The sequence below is a fragment of the Denticeps clupeoides genome, chromosome 19 (genome assembly GCF_900700375.1).
Source record: "Denticeps clupeoides chromosome 19, fDenClu1.1, whole genome shotgun sequence".
Classification (NCBI taxonomy): domain Eukaryota; kingdom Metazoa; phylum Chordata; class Actinopteri; order Clupeiformes; family Denticipitidae; genus Denticeps; species Denticeps clupeoides.
Window position 1 is genome coordinate 12053881 of NC_041725.1, and position 19842 is coordinate 12073722.

At 45.3% G+C, this 19842-nt stretch overlaps 1 protein-coding gene across 13 annotated transcripts in view; it reads left to right on the top strand.

Moving 5' to 3' along the window:
• robo2 (roundabout, axon guidance receptor, homolog 2 (Drosophila)) overlaps positions 1 to 19842 on the top strand; it is a 323403-nt gene that overhangs the window by 254649 nt on the left and 48912 nt on the right. For 8 of the 13 annotated variants that reach the window (XM_028962515.1, XM_028962523.1, XM_028962519.1 and 5 more), the window contains 5 exons: positions 6768 to 6925; positions 8418 to 8538; positions 9369 to 9507; positions 17411 to 17547; positions 19302 to 19313. In XM_028962515.1, coding sequence (XP_028818348.1) covers positions 6768 to 6925; positions 8418 to 8538; positions 9369 to 9507; positions 17411 to 17547; positions 19302 to 19313 — 567 coding nt within the window. The remainder of the gene's footprint in view (positions 1 to 6767; positions 6926 to 8417; positions 8539 to 9368; positions 9508 to 17410; positions 17548 to 19301; positions 19314 to 19842) is intronic. The other 5 variants (XM_028962517.1, XM_028962528.1, XM_028962520.1 and 2 more) reach the window with 1 other exon arrangement.

Consider the following 19842-nt stretch of genomic DNA (forward strand, 5'->3'; position numbering starts at 1 on the left):
GCTTGATGTGGTCACCAGGCACGAATTCCAGCAGCGCTCTGCATCGTTTGAAAAGGCCGGTCGCCTTGCACACCGCCGGCCTGCTGCGATTCTCTCCTGAAGAGCCTTACTGCGCCTCTCAGTTACATACCTTAGTTCTTCCACATTGGCCTTGACAGGAGCTTCAGAAAATTAGAACCATGTTGGATGAACAAGCAATAAACACCATTAGGACCAAAGAAATGTACTGCACTCCATCTCCATTATGATTAAGGAGGAGGTAATGGAGGTAATGCAAATGCAGAAAACATTACCAATGTAAAGTACATCGCCAAAAGTCTGGCAGCCTAGTGACTAACTCAGAGTAATAGGGCACGGTGGCGGCAGTCTGCATCTCAACACGCTCTTCTGACTGATGATACAAGAGACTCGCAGCACAGGACACATAGAATAGACCTTATTTGGTCTATTGATGAATGTGGTGGAGATGCTTTCGAAGATATTGGTCAAGATTCTCCAATATATGACTTATTGATGTTTGAACGGGGTTGCCTGGTTCTTGCATCATCGTCTCGGGTTGAAAAAACAAACACACAATCACAGAATATTTCTCATTTGATTCAGGTTTCCCTAAAGTCACATGTCCACATCAAGGACTAACATGTGTTAGCACCTCCATGCCTGGAGATGTTACCATAGTATCCATACAATCTGGTGAGTCCATTGGACAGCCAGCAGGAGCTGAAGGTCCAATTTTCTCTCAGCAACAAAACCAAGTTAGACCCGAGTTTGTCCATTGCATCTGGCAGCAAATCTGTGATGCCATCTTCTGCTCCCAACCCCTCGCCCCATCTCCCTTTGCTCACCATGGTGCCCATTTTGGTGCCGTCTGTGCCACTCAGCCGTGTTATCAGGGGGCCAACAGCACTACGACCGCATTGTCTCCACCATATCAAACCGTGCCAGTTTCTCCCGGCAGCTGGCATCCTCTTCAGACTCACAAAAGGCCACAATTTTTTTGAAGCCCGAGACACTGCCTCATTTCAAGAAAAAAAAATGTAATAAAAAAAACTCGAGTGGCCCCCCAAAAAGATTTTTTCCCAAAGAAGAGAGGATCTCTTAATTGTAGTGCTTGTTAATTGTCGGGTGGCTCCACCGAAACGGCATTGGCTCTGCAGATTTCTTATGCAAATGAATGCTGATGTTTCGTCCCGACTCTTTCTTTCTCCCGCTTACAATTAAGCGATTAGAAAGTCGTCTTTCTTTCATTTCTCCTTTTTTCTCCTTTTTCTTTGCTTTTCAGCATATTACAGTAATGAAGCCATTACTTTGCCAAGTGAATTTTAATGAGTTTTTAACTAACATTTTAATGAGCTATACATTACCATAAAGCAGGGATTAGGCTAAATTGCATTTGGGGAGAGTGTGTGCAGGAAGTCGCGAGTATTGAGGTTCATTAAGAGTTAATTATATTGTTGCACAGCGAGCACACAACACATTTTCCAAGGCGCCAGGTCCGGTTGGGTCGGCGAGCCACCATTACCGCTCCGGTCGGGGGAACTCCGCTCTGTTTTTGTGTGTATTTTGCGTGGGGACTATCATTACCACCTTGGCCAAGGGAGATGGGGCTCGTTAGGTAAAACCGGGGAGACTTTTTCCAAATGAGCTTTGATGTGTGCGGCGTGTTTCTGTGCGAGGGATTGTTTGAAGGCGAACGAGGTGAGGGACGCAGTGGCTTCATCAGAGTTCGGTGGCGAAATGGTTGGTGGCCATTTGATAATTAGGTCACAATGCCCACAGGTGTATGTAATTACAGAAAGACATTGTCTTAACACACACAGAAACACACACACACACACACACACCCACAATGCATTGCAATTAACATAACAGCACTGTTTCTTCATTCTGCCTGTCTGAGGGTATGCTTGAAATAACTAAAAACGTTGCTAGGGTTGTAACCAATTTGATGATACGTGAATCGGACTCTTTTAACAAACCACTCAAGTTTCACCATCGATTGATCAGATAAGATTGAATTTGGAGACAATTCCCTATGCGCATTCCTCGGTAATATGATTATCTAAAAAAACGCTAATAAACCGCATAAATGCTTCTGCGGTGGTGGGATTTGTTTCTCCTTCACTGCTGTATTGGATTTAGCTGAACTGAGTTGGTGTGTTGGAGATGGAGAGATGGGGAGACGGGGGACGAGCCCCTCGGGCAGCGGCGGCGGGCCGTATTTGTGCAGCTGTTTCCCACCGATAGGCTCCTGACGGTCAGAACTGGAGGCGGGTGACTGGTGACCCCAGAAGGTTTTTTTTTGGTGTCGGACCCATAACAAGGTGACATGTTGGCATGTTGGTGGTTGGTTGGTCGAGCTGCCCACCACGAAACGGCAGCTGGGCCGCGTTCCATAACTCCGCATGGTGTAGCTGCGGGGTAGTCGCCTGTAAGTAAGGACCTGCCGCTCCTGGTTTCAGCGCGATGATGATGTGGCTTGCTGGATGAAACCAGGGACAGGTGTAATGAAAGAAATCTGATAAATCTGCGGATGGTAATGCGCCACACACTACAACACAGCCCACCCTAAAGCGGCGCATTAGCAGAGCCCGGGAGAAAATATATATACACACACCCCCTGAAATGACAGATATTTTCCCATCTGTCGTCTCACAGTGAGATGCGAGATTGGAAATGGTCGCACTGTAATAGCCCTTTGTTGTGTGGAGAAAAAACACTTCTGGCCAGCACTTAAATGAAATGTTATCATAGCTCGGAGCTTGTTTCTGTAATACTATCACTTTATATTTACACACACACGCACGCGCTGTTGTTTTAATCAGAAACGGGGTATGAGGTATCTGGGTCTGAATGGTGTTTTTATGGCTTCAGGCTCCGGCGGTTCTTCAAATCCCAGCGTGTGTTTCCACTCTGACCCGGGAGGAAATGTATGCAGGGGAGGCCTGCCATAATGGCAAAATGAAATAAGAAATAAATAAACAGGCAGGAATATTTGCCTCTGTGATTCAGATAGATCGCCTGCAGGCTTGTGTGCATGGGTCGTGGGTGGGTGTATTATCTGCATGTAACCTACTCGGTTTTCTTAACGCACGACTCCACGCATCTGAAGCGTTTCACATTAGCTGTGGCGAGTGCGGAATGCGACGTCGCCTCGCCCGTGATAATTATTATGTAGGAGCTGCTGTCTGAGGCACGTCGGCACCTGAAGCTGGAGCTAAGACTGGGCAGATAAACAGTAGTTTTTCTTTTTACAGTCAATACTTCAGTCAGTACTTCAGAGTAAAATATTTGATCAGATATAAACTGATATATGATCAAATTTTTTCATGGTAGCTGTAGTTTCACAGTTCCATAATATTCCAAATCACCTGAATGTACTGATATGAACTCAATACACCGATATGTCATAATTCAGCTCTGCATATATTGATATGGTAATGTACGTATCAGTATGCATCTGTGCTGATATTTCAGTTACCATGAATTCGGGTACCATTATTCTGTACAGGGGCAGTGGTGGTCCAGCAGGTCCTGTAACCGGAAGGTTCGAATCCTGAACCACCAAGGTGCCACTGAGGTTCCACTGAGCAAAGCACCGTCCCCACACACTGCTCCCCGGGCACCTGTCATGGCTGCATTTCATTGTGTCACCGTGTGCTGTGCTGCAGTGTTTCACAATCACTTCAATTCACTTACAGTTGCATACAATTATATATTTTTTTCTTTGTAATATTACTGAGAATGTAAAAGCAGCAGGGATGTTGCTCTTGTGCATTGAGTTCTGCATTATGAAGAGGCCTCCAATAAACAGCCTTGACGTTAGACAGACACCACCCCTCATCCGAGCACCGCAGACGTGGGGAGAGACGGGACCCCGAACGCAGACAGGTGCCTCTGGCGTTAACCCAGCACGCCGGTGTAAAGCGCTGCACGCCATAAAGGAGTGTATTTGTGTGTATGTCTGTCTGTGTGGGGAGTGTGGGCGCATCACTGTGCACGCCGCAACCTGATTGCGCTCCCCCAACGCCCCCCCCACCACCACCACCCCGCTTCCCCCTTCTAACGTTAAAACTTTGACAAGGCGCCAAGCCGCAAAGCTGCCAATTTACTCAGCTTTACCCCCCGCCTGGCGCATCCCCTATCGCCCGCCACCATCTTAGATGTGGAAGGAGCAAGGGGAGGGGGTGGAGATATATTAATAAATAAATATTTAATCCCGAGGCGCAGGAAAATTTTGCAGATATGCAATGGTTCAGCCTGGAGCTTGATTGGCAGATGTAGCCCGGGTTCTAGTGAAATATGCCAAAAAGGTATAAATATATAAATATTAATCAGAGGGAGCCAGGCTGTCTTACAGGAGGGCCTGCGTCTGCCCGGCAGCCAAGGTGGTGGAACTTTTTTTTTTTTTTATTTTGAAGGATGAAGGGATGTGAGTTTTGGAGGGGATGAAAATGCAATTACCTCACGTCTGCCCAGTGATACGTGTAGCCATGCCTCAGGGCTCTGAAGTCCGAGTCGCTTTAAATCCTGCATTTATGCCGCCCTATTGGCTTATACACACATACACACACACACACACACAGGGCTGGGAAGGTGTATGGCTACAGGTAAATACAAATGCACAGTAGGGCTGCACAATTCTTGATTAAATTACAATTTACTGGCTTAGTGATCCTCACTTATGAGTTTTCAACATGACGTGAATGTAAAGAACAAATATTTAACGTAACACAGGCAGGGCTCTTCCCAGATTATTGGAACGTAAGGAGGCATGATTTAGGATCTTAACAGAGTTAAGGATTCCAGATAAAGGCACCCACTGGCATGGCATCAGAATATTTTCTAATAACCTATTTTGGAACGTTTTGTGTGTATTCATAGTTACTCTGAGATAATATGTTTTTAGGCTTATAAGGCAATTAAAACTGTTGTACCATAATGTACCAATTATCAAACATATGGATTTTTGGAAATGTTTCTGTTGACTATCATTATTGTTAAAGGTCATTGTAAAGGTTTTTTTTTTCAATTTACTCTTGGCTCATTACTTCCTTTTTGGGAGATCAATGATCTGGACTGATACCGGAGGTCACTTTACTCTCTGGACTATAGGAATCAGAGCCTTTACAAGTATTTTAAGCAGCAATAAATTTGCTGCTATGCATAATTCAGAATGAAGGATGATTTGGATGTGGCCAATCATGTGAGCCTAAATGTGAACTGAAGTACCCAATTGAAAACCAAGTCTGAAGCTTGCATTATTTTGTATTTAGCTTTTTTTTTTTTTTTTTTTTTAAACTGAGGCCTGCTGGGTAATTGGTCTCATTCAGAGAGAGTCTTAGGGGAAGCTATACAATGCAAGCCATCCGAACAACTTTTGGCCGATAATGCGCACACAAGGCATCGCAATCAATTACCAACTCAGATTAGAGGCAGCAGGATCCCAATTTCTGCGGTAAAGACACAGAACAAATAATCTGTGGCAAGTCTGGCCTTGGTTCCCACCTCAAAACGGCCTCACCTACTGAGATTTCCACTCGGCTTGTGGTCCACACTGGCTGAAACGACAACAGGGGTAAAGCGCTTTGCTTTTTTGCCGATTTCTTTGTGCCTTGTGAACAAGTGCGATTTTCAATTCGCATCACACGCACCATTCTGCCATGTGTCGTCCCAAACCCATGGATAATTGGTTTGGAGGCTCCTTTCCTTCCCCGTCTCTTTTCTTCCCATCTTTTCTTTTCACTCCCAACTGATAAATAAGAGGACGGCTGTGCCAGCCCCACTTTTGTGAGGCAGCTGAGAGGCGGCAAAGGGGAGGCATCCTGGGACCTGTTATCCCGCAACAGTCACCCCTGTCTCTCCCGCTGCCACTGCTCCCCATTTGCATAGGAACCGTCAGTGTCGCCCCGTAATTTAGCGCTCTTCAAACACGCTTCTATTCCCGCTTTCATCCGACAGGGGGGCACACGTGTCCCCAGCGATTCCCGCACTTGCACGTGCACGCATCCCACTGGTTTCTAGCATCTCAGTGTCTGGCTTCATGTGTGTGCTTCTACTGTGGGCTACAGTGGCGATGAATAAAAGTCAGAGCTGGGCCAGGGCTGACCTGAATCTGGAAACATGGCAACATCTCACAATGCACTTGGTCCTAGTCTGGCCACGATTCCCAAACTGGGTGTATCTGGGAAAATAATATCACATATATGAAGCTTGGATCTGAGCCGAATGCTCAAACATTCACTGCTTCTGGATCATGAAGCTTCCATGCTGAATTCCGTACCCCATTGATTTTTTGACAAATTGATTGGTTTTAATGAATTCATTGGGCATAATTTGATAATGGTGTGTGTCGTGTGTGTTTTACTTCACAATACAATCAGGTCAAAGTGCCTTCTTCTAATGACAGGATTACCTGAGGCTAGATAGGCAGTGTGGTGGACCACCCACCGGCTCTGTTTGCACATATATGTAAGAGTGTGTGTAGAATGTTGTGTGTGTGTGTGTGTGTGTGTGTGTGTGTACATGTGCTGTATTTTGAGTGACATCTGGCTCCAGGGCTTCCGTTTGTTCTCCTCTCACTGTTGGGAACACCATTAACTCCAATTAGATTTTAGGGGTGCCCAGTCAGATGAAACCTGCAGACAGATGGATGTCCCCCCCGTCCGCACTGCGTGTGCAGAGGGGTGCTGTCGCATGTAATCACCCCCCGCGGCATCGGTAGCAGGGTGCTAACACACCTCCATACGTCTGTGTGTGTTTTGCAGTGCTACGGGACGACTTCAGACAGAATCCCACAGACGTGGTCGTGGCGGCAGGGGAACCTGCCATATTGGAGTGCCAGCCGCCCCGAGGCCACCCTGAGCCCACCATCTACTGGAAGAAAGACAAAGTGCGGATTGACGAGAAGGATGACAGGATCAAGGTAAACATTGAGCATGGCTGCTAGAGCCATGTATTCAACAGTTCTGCAATGTAATGTACATAATAATGGAACTCTGACATGAATAGGAACAAATTTCTGGTTCTGGCTGAGTTGCAGTACCTCACATTCTTGTATATATTTTATTATGTTTCCTTGGGACAATGCTAAAGATATAACAATTTAATACAGTGTTAAGTATAACAGTGTAGATTTAACTAAATCAATATAACTAAACACACATCCATTAATGTCTAAACTGCTGGCAACAAAAGTGAGTACACCCCTAAGTTAAAATTAGCCATTTTCCCTCCCAGGTGTCATGTGACTGGTTAGTGTTACAAGGTCTCAGGTGTGAAAGGGGAGCAGGCATGTTGAACCTGGTGCTGTTGCTCTCACTCTCTCTCATACTGGACACTGTAGTTCAACATGGCAACTCATGGCAAAGAACTCAAGGGATCTGAAAATAAGAATTGTTGCTCTATATAAAGATGGCCTACGTCAGGAAGATGTCCTAGGTCAACACTGTTATATTACTCTAACTCCTTTCTAGCTGGTCTACCTCTATGTACCATCCGACCTCCCAGTAGCTGCACGCATCAGATCAAAATACTGATGCTGGCCTACAAAGCCAAACATGGGGTCTCACCATCCTACCTCACAGCCCTTATTACACCTCGCACTGCACTTCGTTTACTCCGAGCCTCCAGTACTGCTCGCCTGGTCCCTCCATCTCTGAAGGTACGAGGAAGACATTCATCTAGACTCTTCTCTGTTTTGGCCCCTCAGTGGTGGAATGAACTTCCCCTTGTTGTTTGAACAGCAGAGTCACATTTTCAAATGGCAGCTCAAAACCTTCCTCTTTAGAGGATATTTAGATTAACTTGTAACCTTCTTATTGTCTGACTTATGTATAGAAACTACAACAGAGTGAATGAAAATATTGTTTTAATAGTTGGGGGTCCTAGTGAAGGAGAATTGATCACTTCATTAATGGTAACATGGAAGCATGTTGTAAGTCACTCTGGATAAAGCATCTGCCAAATATCTTAAATGTAAATGTCAACCTTTAACTCTAAAAGAGCCATTTGGAGCTGTTTTTCACAGGAGTGGAAGAGGATTCCCGGTAGCAACCTGTAAATCTCAAATGCCCATGAAAGTTAAGGCAGTGTTGGAAAACAATGGTGGCCACACAAAATATTGACACATTGGGCGCAATTTGGACATTTTGTTCCCAGCAGGATAGACATTAATGGCTGTTTTTTTAGTTTTTTTATGATGGAACATCAAATTTGTACTGTAATACAATCTGTACACTAACTACATTGTATCAAAGTGTCATATCTTCAGGAAAGATATAATGAAATATTTTAAAATGTTTGAAAAATGTTGAAAAATGTGAGTAGTATCTAATTTTTGCAAGATACTATAGGTTTGAATTGTCCAGTTAATTGTCCAGTGTTTGGATAGAAATGTTGTACCTTGTTCCTGTTAGATACGAGGAGGGAAGCTCATGATCTCCAACACCCGGAAGAGCGATGCCGGCATGTATGTCTGTGTTGGCACCAACATGGTGGGGGAGAGGGACAGTGAGACCGCCCAGCTAACCGTTTTTGGTAAGTTCAGCCCTCAACGTTAAGCAAGGATGCACATGAGGGACCTGCAATGAAAAAAAGATCCTTACTGCAGTAATATATTCTTTTAATGTTCTTTATATTCTTCAATCAATATCAGAAAAGATCACATTTGAATTAAAAATACAGAAAAATATAATAATGCTAAACAAATAATTTAAACTAATTTATACTCAGTATTAAATAATATAATAAAACACTTTGACTTGACCTTAACAGTCACAACCAGATTAATTAGATTAATTAGAGAATGAAATAGAAAAGCATTTTTTTCTTCCCAAAGCTGTGTATACCATTTTATATCAGCATGTTCTGCAGCTACAGGCATGAAATTTGGCTTTCTGGGATTAAAAAAAGGCTCATGGGCACAATCTCACTGGTGGTGTTGTTGCTTAGCAACATCATCCCGTCTTTTTCCTTTGTACAGTAAAACAAGGTAAATAAGGTGAAAGGAACATTGAATATATGCTGTTATGGTGCCCAGATTGTAGTAGGCCTCTCAGCCTATCACAGTGATATTAAACATAAAAAACAGGAATTTTTCTAAGGAAGTTGGATATATGTTAGAGATGGTCTCATTGTCCTCGGTACAGAAACATGTGTCATGATCCTAGGCCTCATTTCCTGCACCTTAATGCAGCAGATTAAACAGGGCCTGCTGAAACATGGCCAAGATCAGTCAGTATCCCCACACGCGCGGACCACATGAAACGCTGAGCGACAGCATTTATTACTGATTCGGTGCGTTAATGCCATCTACCTCTGCGGCTATCCTGCTAACCCCGCTGTTCCTCACCCCCTCAAACACACAGAGCGGCCTACATTCCTGCGGAGGCCCATCAACCAGGTGGTCCTGGAAGAGGAGGCGGTGGAGTTCCGTTGCCAGGTACAGGGGGACCCCCAGCCCACTATCCGATGGAGGAAAGACGATATGGACGTCCCTCGTGGGAGGTAAGGAGGTCTTCTCTTCCATCTGCTTAGAACGATGACTGGTGTAAAGGTGGATTGTTTCTTTGTCTGGGTACTGCTGCCAGCCTTCACCCTGCTACAGCAGCCAAAGGGCTCCTGACAGGACCAATTAGCCGAGCTGTCACAGCAGCCGTCACTGAGAGCGGCGCCGACACGCAGTCGCTGAGGCGGACCGTTCGTGTGTACTCTGTTAACATTCAAAAACGAGCACAGAATGGACTTTTCATTTCATTCTGCTGTCAGTGCCCAAGTCTAGGTCAGCTTGCTTACGTTATTGAGCACAAATGGTCCACAACACCACATCACCTGGTCCTTTCACCTGCTTTAAAGTGAAGCTTCACCCGTAGTTTTGTGAAAGTAGAGCACAAGATTTCTATGCATAGTTGTATATAACAGCCAACTATGTTCCATCATTGGCCTTGGATGATTTTTTCTTTGCATTCTGAACCATTTACATCCCATTTTTGTCAACATTAACTCCAGCATATATTTTCAATTAAAAATATCTCGCAATTTTTGGTAGACTGGTATTAGACTAGAGGTTTAGACACTCGCCTATGAACCAAAAAGTCACAGGTTCAAAACGCCACTTTGTGTCCCTGAGCAAGACTCTTAACTCTGAGTCCCTTTAACAACTGGTTGTTAGATGGTCTGCAAAATCACATAAATGTTAAATACGTCTGGAAAACAGAATGCTAATAATACAATATTTTTGTATTTAGAGTACGTGGGGAAGGTATAGCGCATGAACAGTTTATATCACCTTCTGAGGATCAGCTGAATGTTCACCATCATTTAGCCCAAGGGACATCTGTCTGGCCAGCGCTGGCCTGTCCCTGCGTCTTGGCTGGATCTTGCCGTGAGGACAGGTGTGCGGAGGCCCTGCCAAAGACTCTCGTGTTGCGCGCACATGTGTGTATACGCCTGTATGTGCAGGTGAGCTGCTGGCATGAACTAAAAGACACGGTGGGTAATCCCCAACCCAAGCTGCACAACAAAGCAGCTATTGATGTCCTGCCGCCTTGAGTCAGCCTTCAGAAAGAGGGAGAGGGGGCCGGCAGCTGCTCCTCCGCCGTATGGAAGCGAAACGCTCCTCGCTGATTTACGGCCGTCGCCAGTCACGCTGCATTCGCCAGGGCCAGGACTCATATCGGAAGATAATACTGCAGACTTCCCACACACTCCGCTGCGAGTTCAACTCCACCGCGCGTTTCCCCGCTGACACGTCACCTCCATCTCGGGGCCCAGGGTCTGACTGTGCCTTTAGCAGCACCCTCTGACACCTCCATAGAGCACAGTGTTTGTCTGAGGTAATGGAACAGAAAACTCAGGTGTACAGGGCACCTTGTGGCCAATGAGCTTCGTCCTTAGGGTTTACAGGTTTGATGAGAAGTCCTGGTTGCATTTGTGCAGTGTGTGAACACGTGGAAAGTGCAGAAAAGGGGGAGTTGGGATTGGGGGAGGGGGTCAGAGGTCAGCATCAGCACTGCGGTCCACTGTTTGCTTCAGATAGTACAGGGGTCGGGAGCAGAAAGTTTGTCTGGGGAACTGAGTAAACTGTCAGTCGTGTTAATCTCTCCCGTTCACACACTAACGCCAATGTTTTTTTTGAACTCTAAAGCTTGTTGGTAGTACAATTTCTGATCTACTTTCATACAGTCTTACATTAGCAGTCACGCACTGCAAAAAAAATGCAATACTGGTACATGCCAAATTGGATATTTTGTTTTAGTAATGAATATTTGTATTAATATATATATTTCTGCCAAATAAATGCTTCCCTAAACATAGAGAGCAAATACGCACTTTTATTAATTTCTTTTGCAATTCAAAGAATTGTAGCAAGTTTCATGAAATTTATGCCAAATGCATGTGCGACTGAATACTACACTTATCACTATCACATGTTCTGTTATGGACATGCTCATTGTCAGTGCAGGAAGTGTTTTCTTCTCTTAATTGCGATGGCTGTATTTAAATGGCTTTTGTTCTACCTGTTAGCACCACGTACTGCTTTAAAGCGCTGTGACGTCACCAGCGTAGTGGCCTGAATGCGTGAAACAATCACAGGCAAGTTATTAAACGAATCATTATCGCTTCTGCTCATAGTTGCGGTTTGACACCGACGCCCTGAAAACGCTGTTCTCTATTATGGTGTTGTCCCCTGCCTGCCTTTGAAGCGGCACGAGCGGCGAGAAGGGGAGATTATTTTAATTTTGACATTCTCCACCATCTTTGTTGCTTCTGAGAGCGAGCTCTTCTTTGTCGGGGCTTCTGTGCCGCCTACCGCCAGCCGCCTTCTTATCTGCTGTTCTCACATCAAGCCATCTCCACGTTTGATAGACAGCTGTGTTGCGGAGAGAAAAAGCTACACAGAATCAATACAACGTGGACTGCCTACAGGTTATCAAACGGCGTGCATACGTGTGCGCTACATGGGTTCACACACCAGTGTGCAGTCTCACACACACACACACACACACACACACACACACACACATTATGCTAATCACGGGAAATAAGCCCCAGGCCCGTACCAACAGTTTTTTTTTTCTTCAGTAAGGTAAGCAGATGCACTTTTAATTACTTCCCTAACATAGAGAGTAAACACACACACACACACACCCCACACACACACACACATATACTCCATGCATCTTTATTCTTGCTTCTAATGCAAAATTCTGAACACAATTGCCACTATTGCTGCATGCATGTAACTGACTTGTATGAATGATGTTTGATTGTGGATGACATGTACATGCATACTGCACTTCATTTTATCAGATTATTTTACCATTCTACATCATTCTATACCACAGTATAAAATCATGTTATAAAATATACTGTTTTTAAATAAAAGCGTACTCTTTGTGTCGATATTGTTGGGCTACCACAAGAAAAAAAAGACAAAAAGTGGCTGTTATAGTAATTGCAGCCTCCTGCGATTAACATATTGAAAGAGTGAAAATTGTGATTCTGATTAATATGTGATTAATTGAGCAGCTCTAAATGCTGCTGAGGTTTTTTTTTTTTTTTTTTTTGCCAACTGTGCTGTGGAGGATGAAGGACACCTCTTCACTTATATCTGAATTGTGTGTGTGCTTGTGTGTGTGTGTGTGTGTGTGTGTGTGTAATTGCTGATCGGGGGGTCGGCTTTTTGTTTGCTTTTCATCTGAAAAGGTTACACTGTCCTTATTAATATGATAAGCTGGGATGCAAAGGGGAATTACCTCCCCCTTTCCCCCCACCATGGAGTGGTCTGTGGCACTCATTCTGCACCACCCACCTGCTGGCCCACCCCCGCCTGCTGGAGAGGGTATCGGCTAAACAAACACCCCCCTCACACCACACACATACACACACAGCGGTGCTCAGGAGGAAAAACACGGCAGCGGCATGAAGATCGGGAAGATCTCACTTACAATAACACCTCCCGCTGCGGGGGACTCGCTGGCCCAGTTGTGGAATATTTATGTGGTACCTTGATTTCTAGGGTCCCTCTCACTTGTATTGTCTTAGCTGAGGCTGCTACCGGGGGGTAGAAAGGGAAAAGAAATCATCCCGGTGTAAAGTACCAACAGGCAAGGCCAGATATATGAGGGCTGTGTTGAGATTGAGACTTCTGGCTGCACCCCCCCACCCCCACAAGAGATTCTGTGAGTTCCTGTTATCAGCTGGTGTGTGTGCGTGTTTGTGAGTGTGTTCTAAATCCCCCTCTCGGCCGCTTTTCTTCTTCTCCTCTCTATCTCTGCAGTCGCGTTGCTCTGTCCCCTCTGTGCCCTCGTCTCTGTTATCAGTGCCCTGTGCCCCTCAGGCCAATCTGGATTCAGACCCCGGCGTCCCCTCCCGACCTGCCAGTCAGAGCCCGGAGCGCAGCACTAGTCAGCCTCCCGAATGCCTATCCCCTTATTTTTTACCACCCGCATTTTACTCTTAAAATTTTCATGAGTGGCTACACTCTTGTGCGTGTGTGTGAGTGTGTGTATTAACCTGTGATTTTGTGTGTGTATGTGTGTGTGTGTATTTCCCAATTCAGAAGTGTCTGTGTGTAAAAGAACTGTGAAACGTGGTGTGACGGGCGGCTGGTGATGTGCTGACCCCTCTCTTTCTCTAATCTTCCTCCCTCCGCAACTCAGCAGAAATGTAGCTACGGTCAACTGCAGTATAAATAGATACATCTCCTATTCATGAGTATATATGGTGTGTGTGTGTGTGTGTGTGTGTGTGTGTGTGTGTGTGTGTATGTGAAAATGAGTCCCTGTTTGTCGTATGGTGTATGTCGGTGGACGGGAAGCACCAGCTACAGCAGAATTCTGTCTGAACGCAGCCAGGCAGTGGATGAACATACACATAATTATATGCACAGGTACACACAGTTTTGCAAGGTAAATATTTAGCACATGTATAATAAATATGTAACAAATGTTAATGTCAGATTTAATGTAAGTGTCATGGACTGATATTAGGGTTGCTCCGGATTCGCATACAGACTGGAGATTACTGTGGACTGTGTTCCCTTAATTCCTGAGTGTCCTCACCTCCTGTTGTCTGTATATAACTGCCCTGTATGTATCCATGTCTTTGTCGGGTCATTGCGTGTGCTATATGTCCTATCCCATGTAACCAAGTGTGTTTTGTTCTATGTTTGTAAAAAATCCCCCCCAAAAAATCCAGCAATTGCGCCATCCATGTCCACATTGGCACCGGTCCCCTGTTACAATAATAAAAAGAGACACAATCACACACACACACACACACACACACACACACTGAGACCTGAAAAGACCTTGCTTGTGATATGCACCCATTCACTGTCATCGGACCACTCAAGAATCTGCTGTCGTGTGGGGGATTGTGTGTGTGTGTGTGTGTGTTTTCTGGAGTTCAGTATGTGTTTTATAAAGCTCTGGCTCCCCACAGTACACTGTGTGTCTGTGTGTGTTCTGTCTCCACGTTAACGAGCTGGAGAGACCCGGCACAGCGCTGGCTGCTGTTTACATTCCTCATCAGTCCTCATTTCACCGCATATGAAAGCTTTTAAGGCCTTGTGGGAGGCTGTGTGAATGTGCAGCTTGTGTTTTTCTGTGTAAGACCTTACATACTTAAATAACTGTGTGTGGATTTGCATCTTTATCTAGTACAAGCTTGCACCACTTTATTTGTTAGTGGTAAGTGTGTGTCTCTGTGTGTGTGTGTTCTTTTCCGCTACAGAGAGAGCCAGCGGGGTGAAGTTGGTTCGAACTTGCTCTCCCTGCTCCCACGTGTTGCATTCGTAATTACATTCCCATTCTAATGGACACCAGAGCTCAGCATCAACAGCAAGAAAGAGCTTCTGTTTCTCCTCAAACAAAACTCGATGTACATTGCCCTTACATCTCCACGTACTGTACATGTACTGCGTTGGTCGTTTTAGAACCAGCTTTAAATATGCCGGAGGAAAACCTGAAAAATAGAGGTTGTGGAATCTACATCACCTTGTTTATGGAAAGTTAAATGTACTTCAGTCAACTGATTTCAATCTAGCTGAACAGGACTGATGTGTATGAACTTTTGATTAGGGTGAAGAGTAAAGTTTATAGACAGGAGAATCTGTGATGTGAGAAGCACTCATATGTCACAGGTTCAAACCCCACTTAACCCCATTGTGTCCCAGAGCAAGACACTTAACCCTGAGTGTATGGAGCAGGACTGTCCCTGTAACTACTGATTGTAAGTCGCTCTGGATAAGCGTGTCTAATAAACGGCATAAATGTAAATATACTGCAGTAATGATGAGACACTGACAGCCTTGCAATCTTACCAAAATTGATTCCTACTACCAATGCTAATAAGACGCACTGGGCACAATGACAGGTCCAGAGCTACATGCTAAGTGTGTGGCTTGTTCGCTAGTCTTAAGTCAAAGGCCCACTGTGGAGTTACATAAGTAGATAAAACAGGGAAGAAACACAGTTCTCTTTGTACATGTGACTTTTTTGGACGGAATTCGGGTTTAAATCATACAGAATGAGGAAGTAGCGATCTCAGGCTCCTGCCATTTTAAGATTGTGTTCTTATCGACAGAAATAATTAAACACCACCAAAAAGTGCAGTTACTCGCTCTTCTTCAAGATACAGATAATTACCCATCATTTCTTTATTTTATATCCATTTTATTGTATATTTATCCACTTTATTATATATAATATATTACCATTTAGGTAGCACCTCATGCTTAGCATTTTCTGCTACACTTAGCACCAGTTTGAAAATAGTGCCTAAAACCCACATTGTATAGAATGTCGGTTAAACATGAATAAACATAACAAACTAAAAACTACATGTTGGCAATAGTTGTATCATTCATAACCAAAGCTGTTATCTGTTATGTTAACTATCCCATCATTCCATTTCCTGCCGTTTTGTGTTCAGCATTGTTCTGTGTGTGCTGTTGTTCTGATTCATTGCCACCCCCGTCACCCCAGTTTCACCTGTCCGTGTGCCTCGCCCTCGTCACCCCCGGCTTCCGTCTCTGCCCGCGGCGCTGTCAGGAAGGGCGGCTTTTCCCCGGCTTTGCTCTGCTCTGAAAGGGCTCGTGTCACTCTGCCCCATCTCCGCGTTCCCCCACTTGAACAATAAAAAGCTTTATTTGAATTCTGAAACGTGCTCAGACAAAGCGTTTAGCCGTTACTCATCTGAATAACCATTATGTTATTTATTTTTTCAGTCGATCGAGGTAGCTGCCCCTCATCGTGCAGGAATGCTTGTTAATAAAAGGGCCTTTGAAACATTTTCCCAGTAAATGTCATTACGGAAGAGGGGGGAGGAGCGGTGGGGAGAGGGGGACGGGACAGATTGGTTTTGCAGCTGCTGGCGATGGCAGACCGCCACCGTAGCACCTGATGCTTCGATTACTGGCTACAACGTGTCTAGTGTGGGTTACCCCCGGTCCTCAAAAGAGCAGAACAGGTTCTTCACGGCACCGGTTGCAGAATGAGGGTTAATAAAACAAGAGTGAAGGGACCTGGCTGGCAGCAGTCTGCCTTGGGGCGGAGTGGCATGGTGGTGCAGTGGTTGGCGCTGGGTTCTGGGCCCCGTCTGGTATCACTGCATGAAGAGCTTGGATGTTCTCCTCATGTTTCTTCTTGGGGTTCTGAGATCCTTCCAACACATACAGGACAACTGATGAATTGTTGTGTATGTGTGAGTGTGTGTTTTCTAAAGAGGTGTCTGACCGGCAAACCTTTCCTAACCCCACCTGTATTCCTTCAGCCTTTCCTGCCATTCACACACACGCATGCCAACATGCGCACAGACACACACACCTTTTCTCTAATTATAGACTAGTGCATGAAGGGAAATCGGCGTCCTTCCCTTGTCAGTTACTCCTCACTGCTTCACCATTTTCCACTCATTTACACACAAACACACACCCCGTGTCGTGGTGGGCGTGGACCGACTGACACCTCTTCACTCACTGTGGCTTTTTAGTTCTATACAAAAATACTGGCCAGTGGACACAAAAAGACACCACAACACAACCTCACAAAAGCAGCTTGAAAATAAGGGCGTGTGCACGCATGCATGTGTGTGCGGTGCTGAGAACGGAATATACAGCTGTATACGGGGGGGAGTGTGCAGGATGACATACACAGACAGTTTTTCATAAATATTCAGGCAGTGTGTGGTTCCTGCTGAAAGCTGTAGTCTGTCTGTCTGTGTGTGTGTATCATGGCTGAATAATTGATCTGCTGTCTCCCTGCTCCAGATTTCTGCCTCTTCTCCAGGAGGCATTGTTTCCTCTCGGTTAAGACGTGTCTCCGCCATGACCCCGTCCTCGTTTCGATTTTTACTCTTTGTTTACCATGGTAACACTCATTTGCCTTGTGGTTCTTGTCCTCAGGTATGACATCAAGTATGATAAGGAGGATTACCTGCTGAGGATTAAGAAGGCTTCAGCAGGAGACGAGGGGACGTTCACCTGCCTGGCAGAGAACCGTGTGGGCAAAGTGGAGGCACCAGCCACCCTCACAGTCAGGGGTGAGTGACGCCCTGTACAGCCAAAGAACTGAGACTTATATAGCAACTACACACACACACACACACACTGCTGAAGGGAGGTGTAGACATTCTATTCGTTTTTATGCTGCCTGAAAGAACACCCACGGACACTCTACCTACATATCCATACAAATGCTTGCTTACACACACACACACACACACACACACAAATCTGTTTCTGGGTTTCATTTGGCACTGCTGGTGGCACAGAACCTCAGATATGTCCTTTAAAATACATAACACATAAACTAATACAAATTCACACTTGTCCAGACGGGAGCAGCCATGTTTTCAACATGCGATATGTATATATGTAAAAAAAAAAAAAAAAAAAAAAAAAAAAAGATAATCATGAAGATGGTATCAGTAAGAATGACTTAAATGTCCCTATTATTAAGAACACACATGTAAACACAAACCTATTCTGTCTCTGAACAAAACAGAGGCTCAAATACACTCACACACACACACACACACACACACACACACACACAGACGTACATACACACAAAGCCAATGAAATCATTTCACAGTTTACCGGTGCAGGCTGCGCAGTCATGCGGCAGAGGTGGCTAAAGGTTAATAAAAACATTTTTGCCGTAATCTCCCTCCCTCCCTCCTTCCCTCCCTCCTTCTCCTCCTGTGCACATTAAATCAAACCATCAGAGGCCTCCGCCAAGCGCTTTTAATGTCCTATGGAGAAGGCAAGAGAAGGAGGGAGCGAGGGAGGGAGAGGTAGAACAAGCTTGTGGGGTCAGCTTCAATTTTGGGCTCTTTAGAATTGGGGATTTGTATCAAGGCGCAGAGTGCCGCACCCTGACGGGAGGGTCAGGGTGGGAGAGAGGGAGCTCTGCAATTCCTAATATCAGTGTGGCGCTCCATCTCAACAGTTGTAGCGCTGAATTAAATATGAAGCGCTCCGCTCTCATCCCTCGGTCTCTCTCTCTCTCTCTCCATCGATGTCTCTCCGTGTGACCCTCACTTCTGTTTGTTAGTGACAGACACACCCTGCCTCTCGGGTTCAAAATCACTGTAAGAGCTGTAAGGGTCGTTAATTCTGACGGAGTCGCATCCAGTATCCGGCAAGCAGCGCTGCTTCTCCAACAGGAATCATTTTAATGAGGAGCGTCAAACCTGAGATAGTGTCAAACTCCAGCTGGAAGGCAACGCTGGCTCTCCAGCTTCATTAGGGTCGATGTGAAAGTCCCAAATCCAAATTTAAAATTTGATCTCCTTTCATTTAAACGAATGAAATCAATCTAGCATTCCAGAATAAAACGCCGTGCTAGCCAAGGACGTACATTTTCTGTGTCAGTATGCCAGCGTAAACAAAGAAGCAGAATTTAAACAGCAATTTAAACAGTATAATGAATCAACTCACAAAATCCACACATTTTCATGTTAATTCCTAATTTTTAGTTGGTAGAAATTTTGTTGATCCTTCGGGCCCTTTTCCCCACATCGTGGAACTTTATTTGTAGGCACTGATTCACTCAGGTAACTGTTTTCAACTCCAGGCTACTCAGACCTACTTCCCACGCTAAACCCTGAGACAGAAATATGTGCCGCAGACACGTCATTGATCATTCTGACTTTGATTTTTCTTTGTCTTGTTTTTTCTATTGAAATCACATTTCCTTTATTTACGTTCATTTCCTGCACTCATGTGTTTTCTCTGTTTTCATTTTGTTATTTATTTTTTGCTCACCACCACACCATTGTTCTGTCTCCAGCTCGCCCTGTAGGTAAGTACCATCCTTCTGTACAGCCTCCATAATGCATGGGCTTCCCAGACCCTCTGTCCTTTTCTCACATTCCTACACACATGCACACGCACACACACACACACACACACGCCGTGGCTTGCATCAGACGGCACTAACCCAGAACGTCCCACACTAACATGGGCATCGCTCTCTTGTCACCGTGACTCTGAGCTCCAGCACCACCTCTCTAACACAGTGCAAGGGATCCCACCTTTCCCCCTCGACTCACGCTAACCTGCTATCCGCTAAACTCCAGCCCTTCAGGACGGATGCTGAGGTACTGTAGATTAGTGCTGTAGTGTTGTTGTCCCCCGCCTCCGATTCCCAGTGTGCCAGGGCGCATCCTTGGAAGAGGCCACCTCAGCTGACAATGGGGAGGGAGGGATTTTGTCTCGATCCTGGTTGGGGAGACAGGCACGGCGTTGGGTTTTTGCCTGGGAACGTGTTCGGAGGAGGTGTGTGGCACTTCAATAAGGGACCAACAGAGAGGGAGAGGTGAAGCGGCATC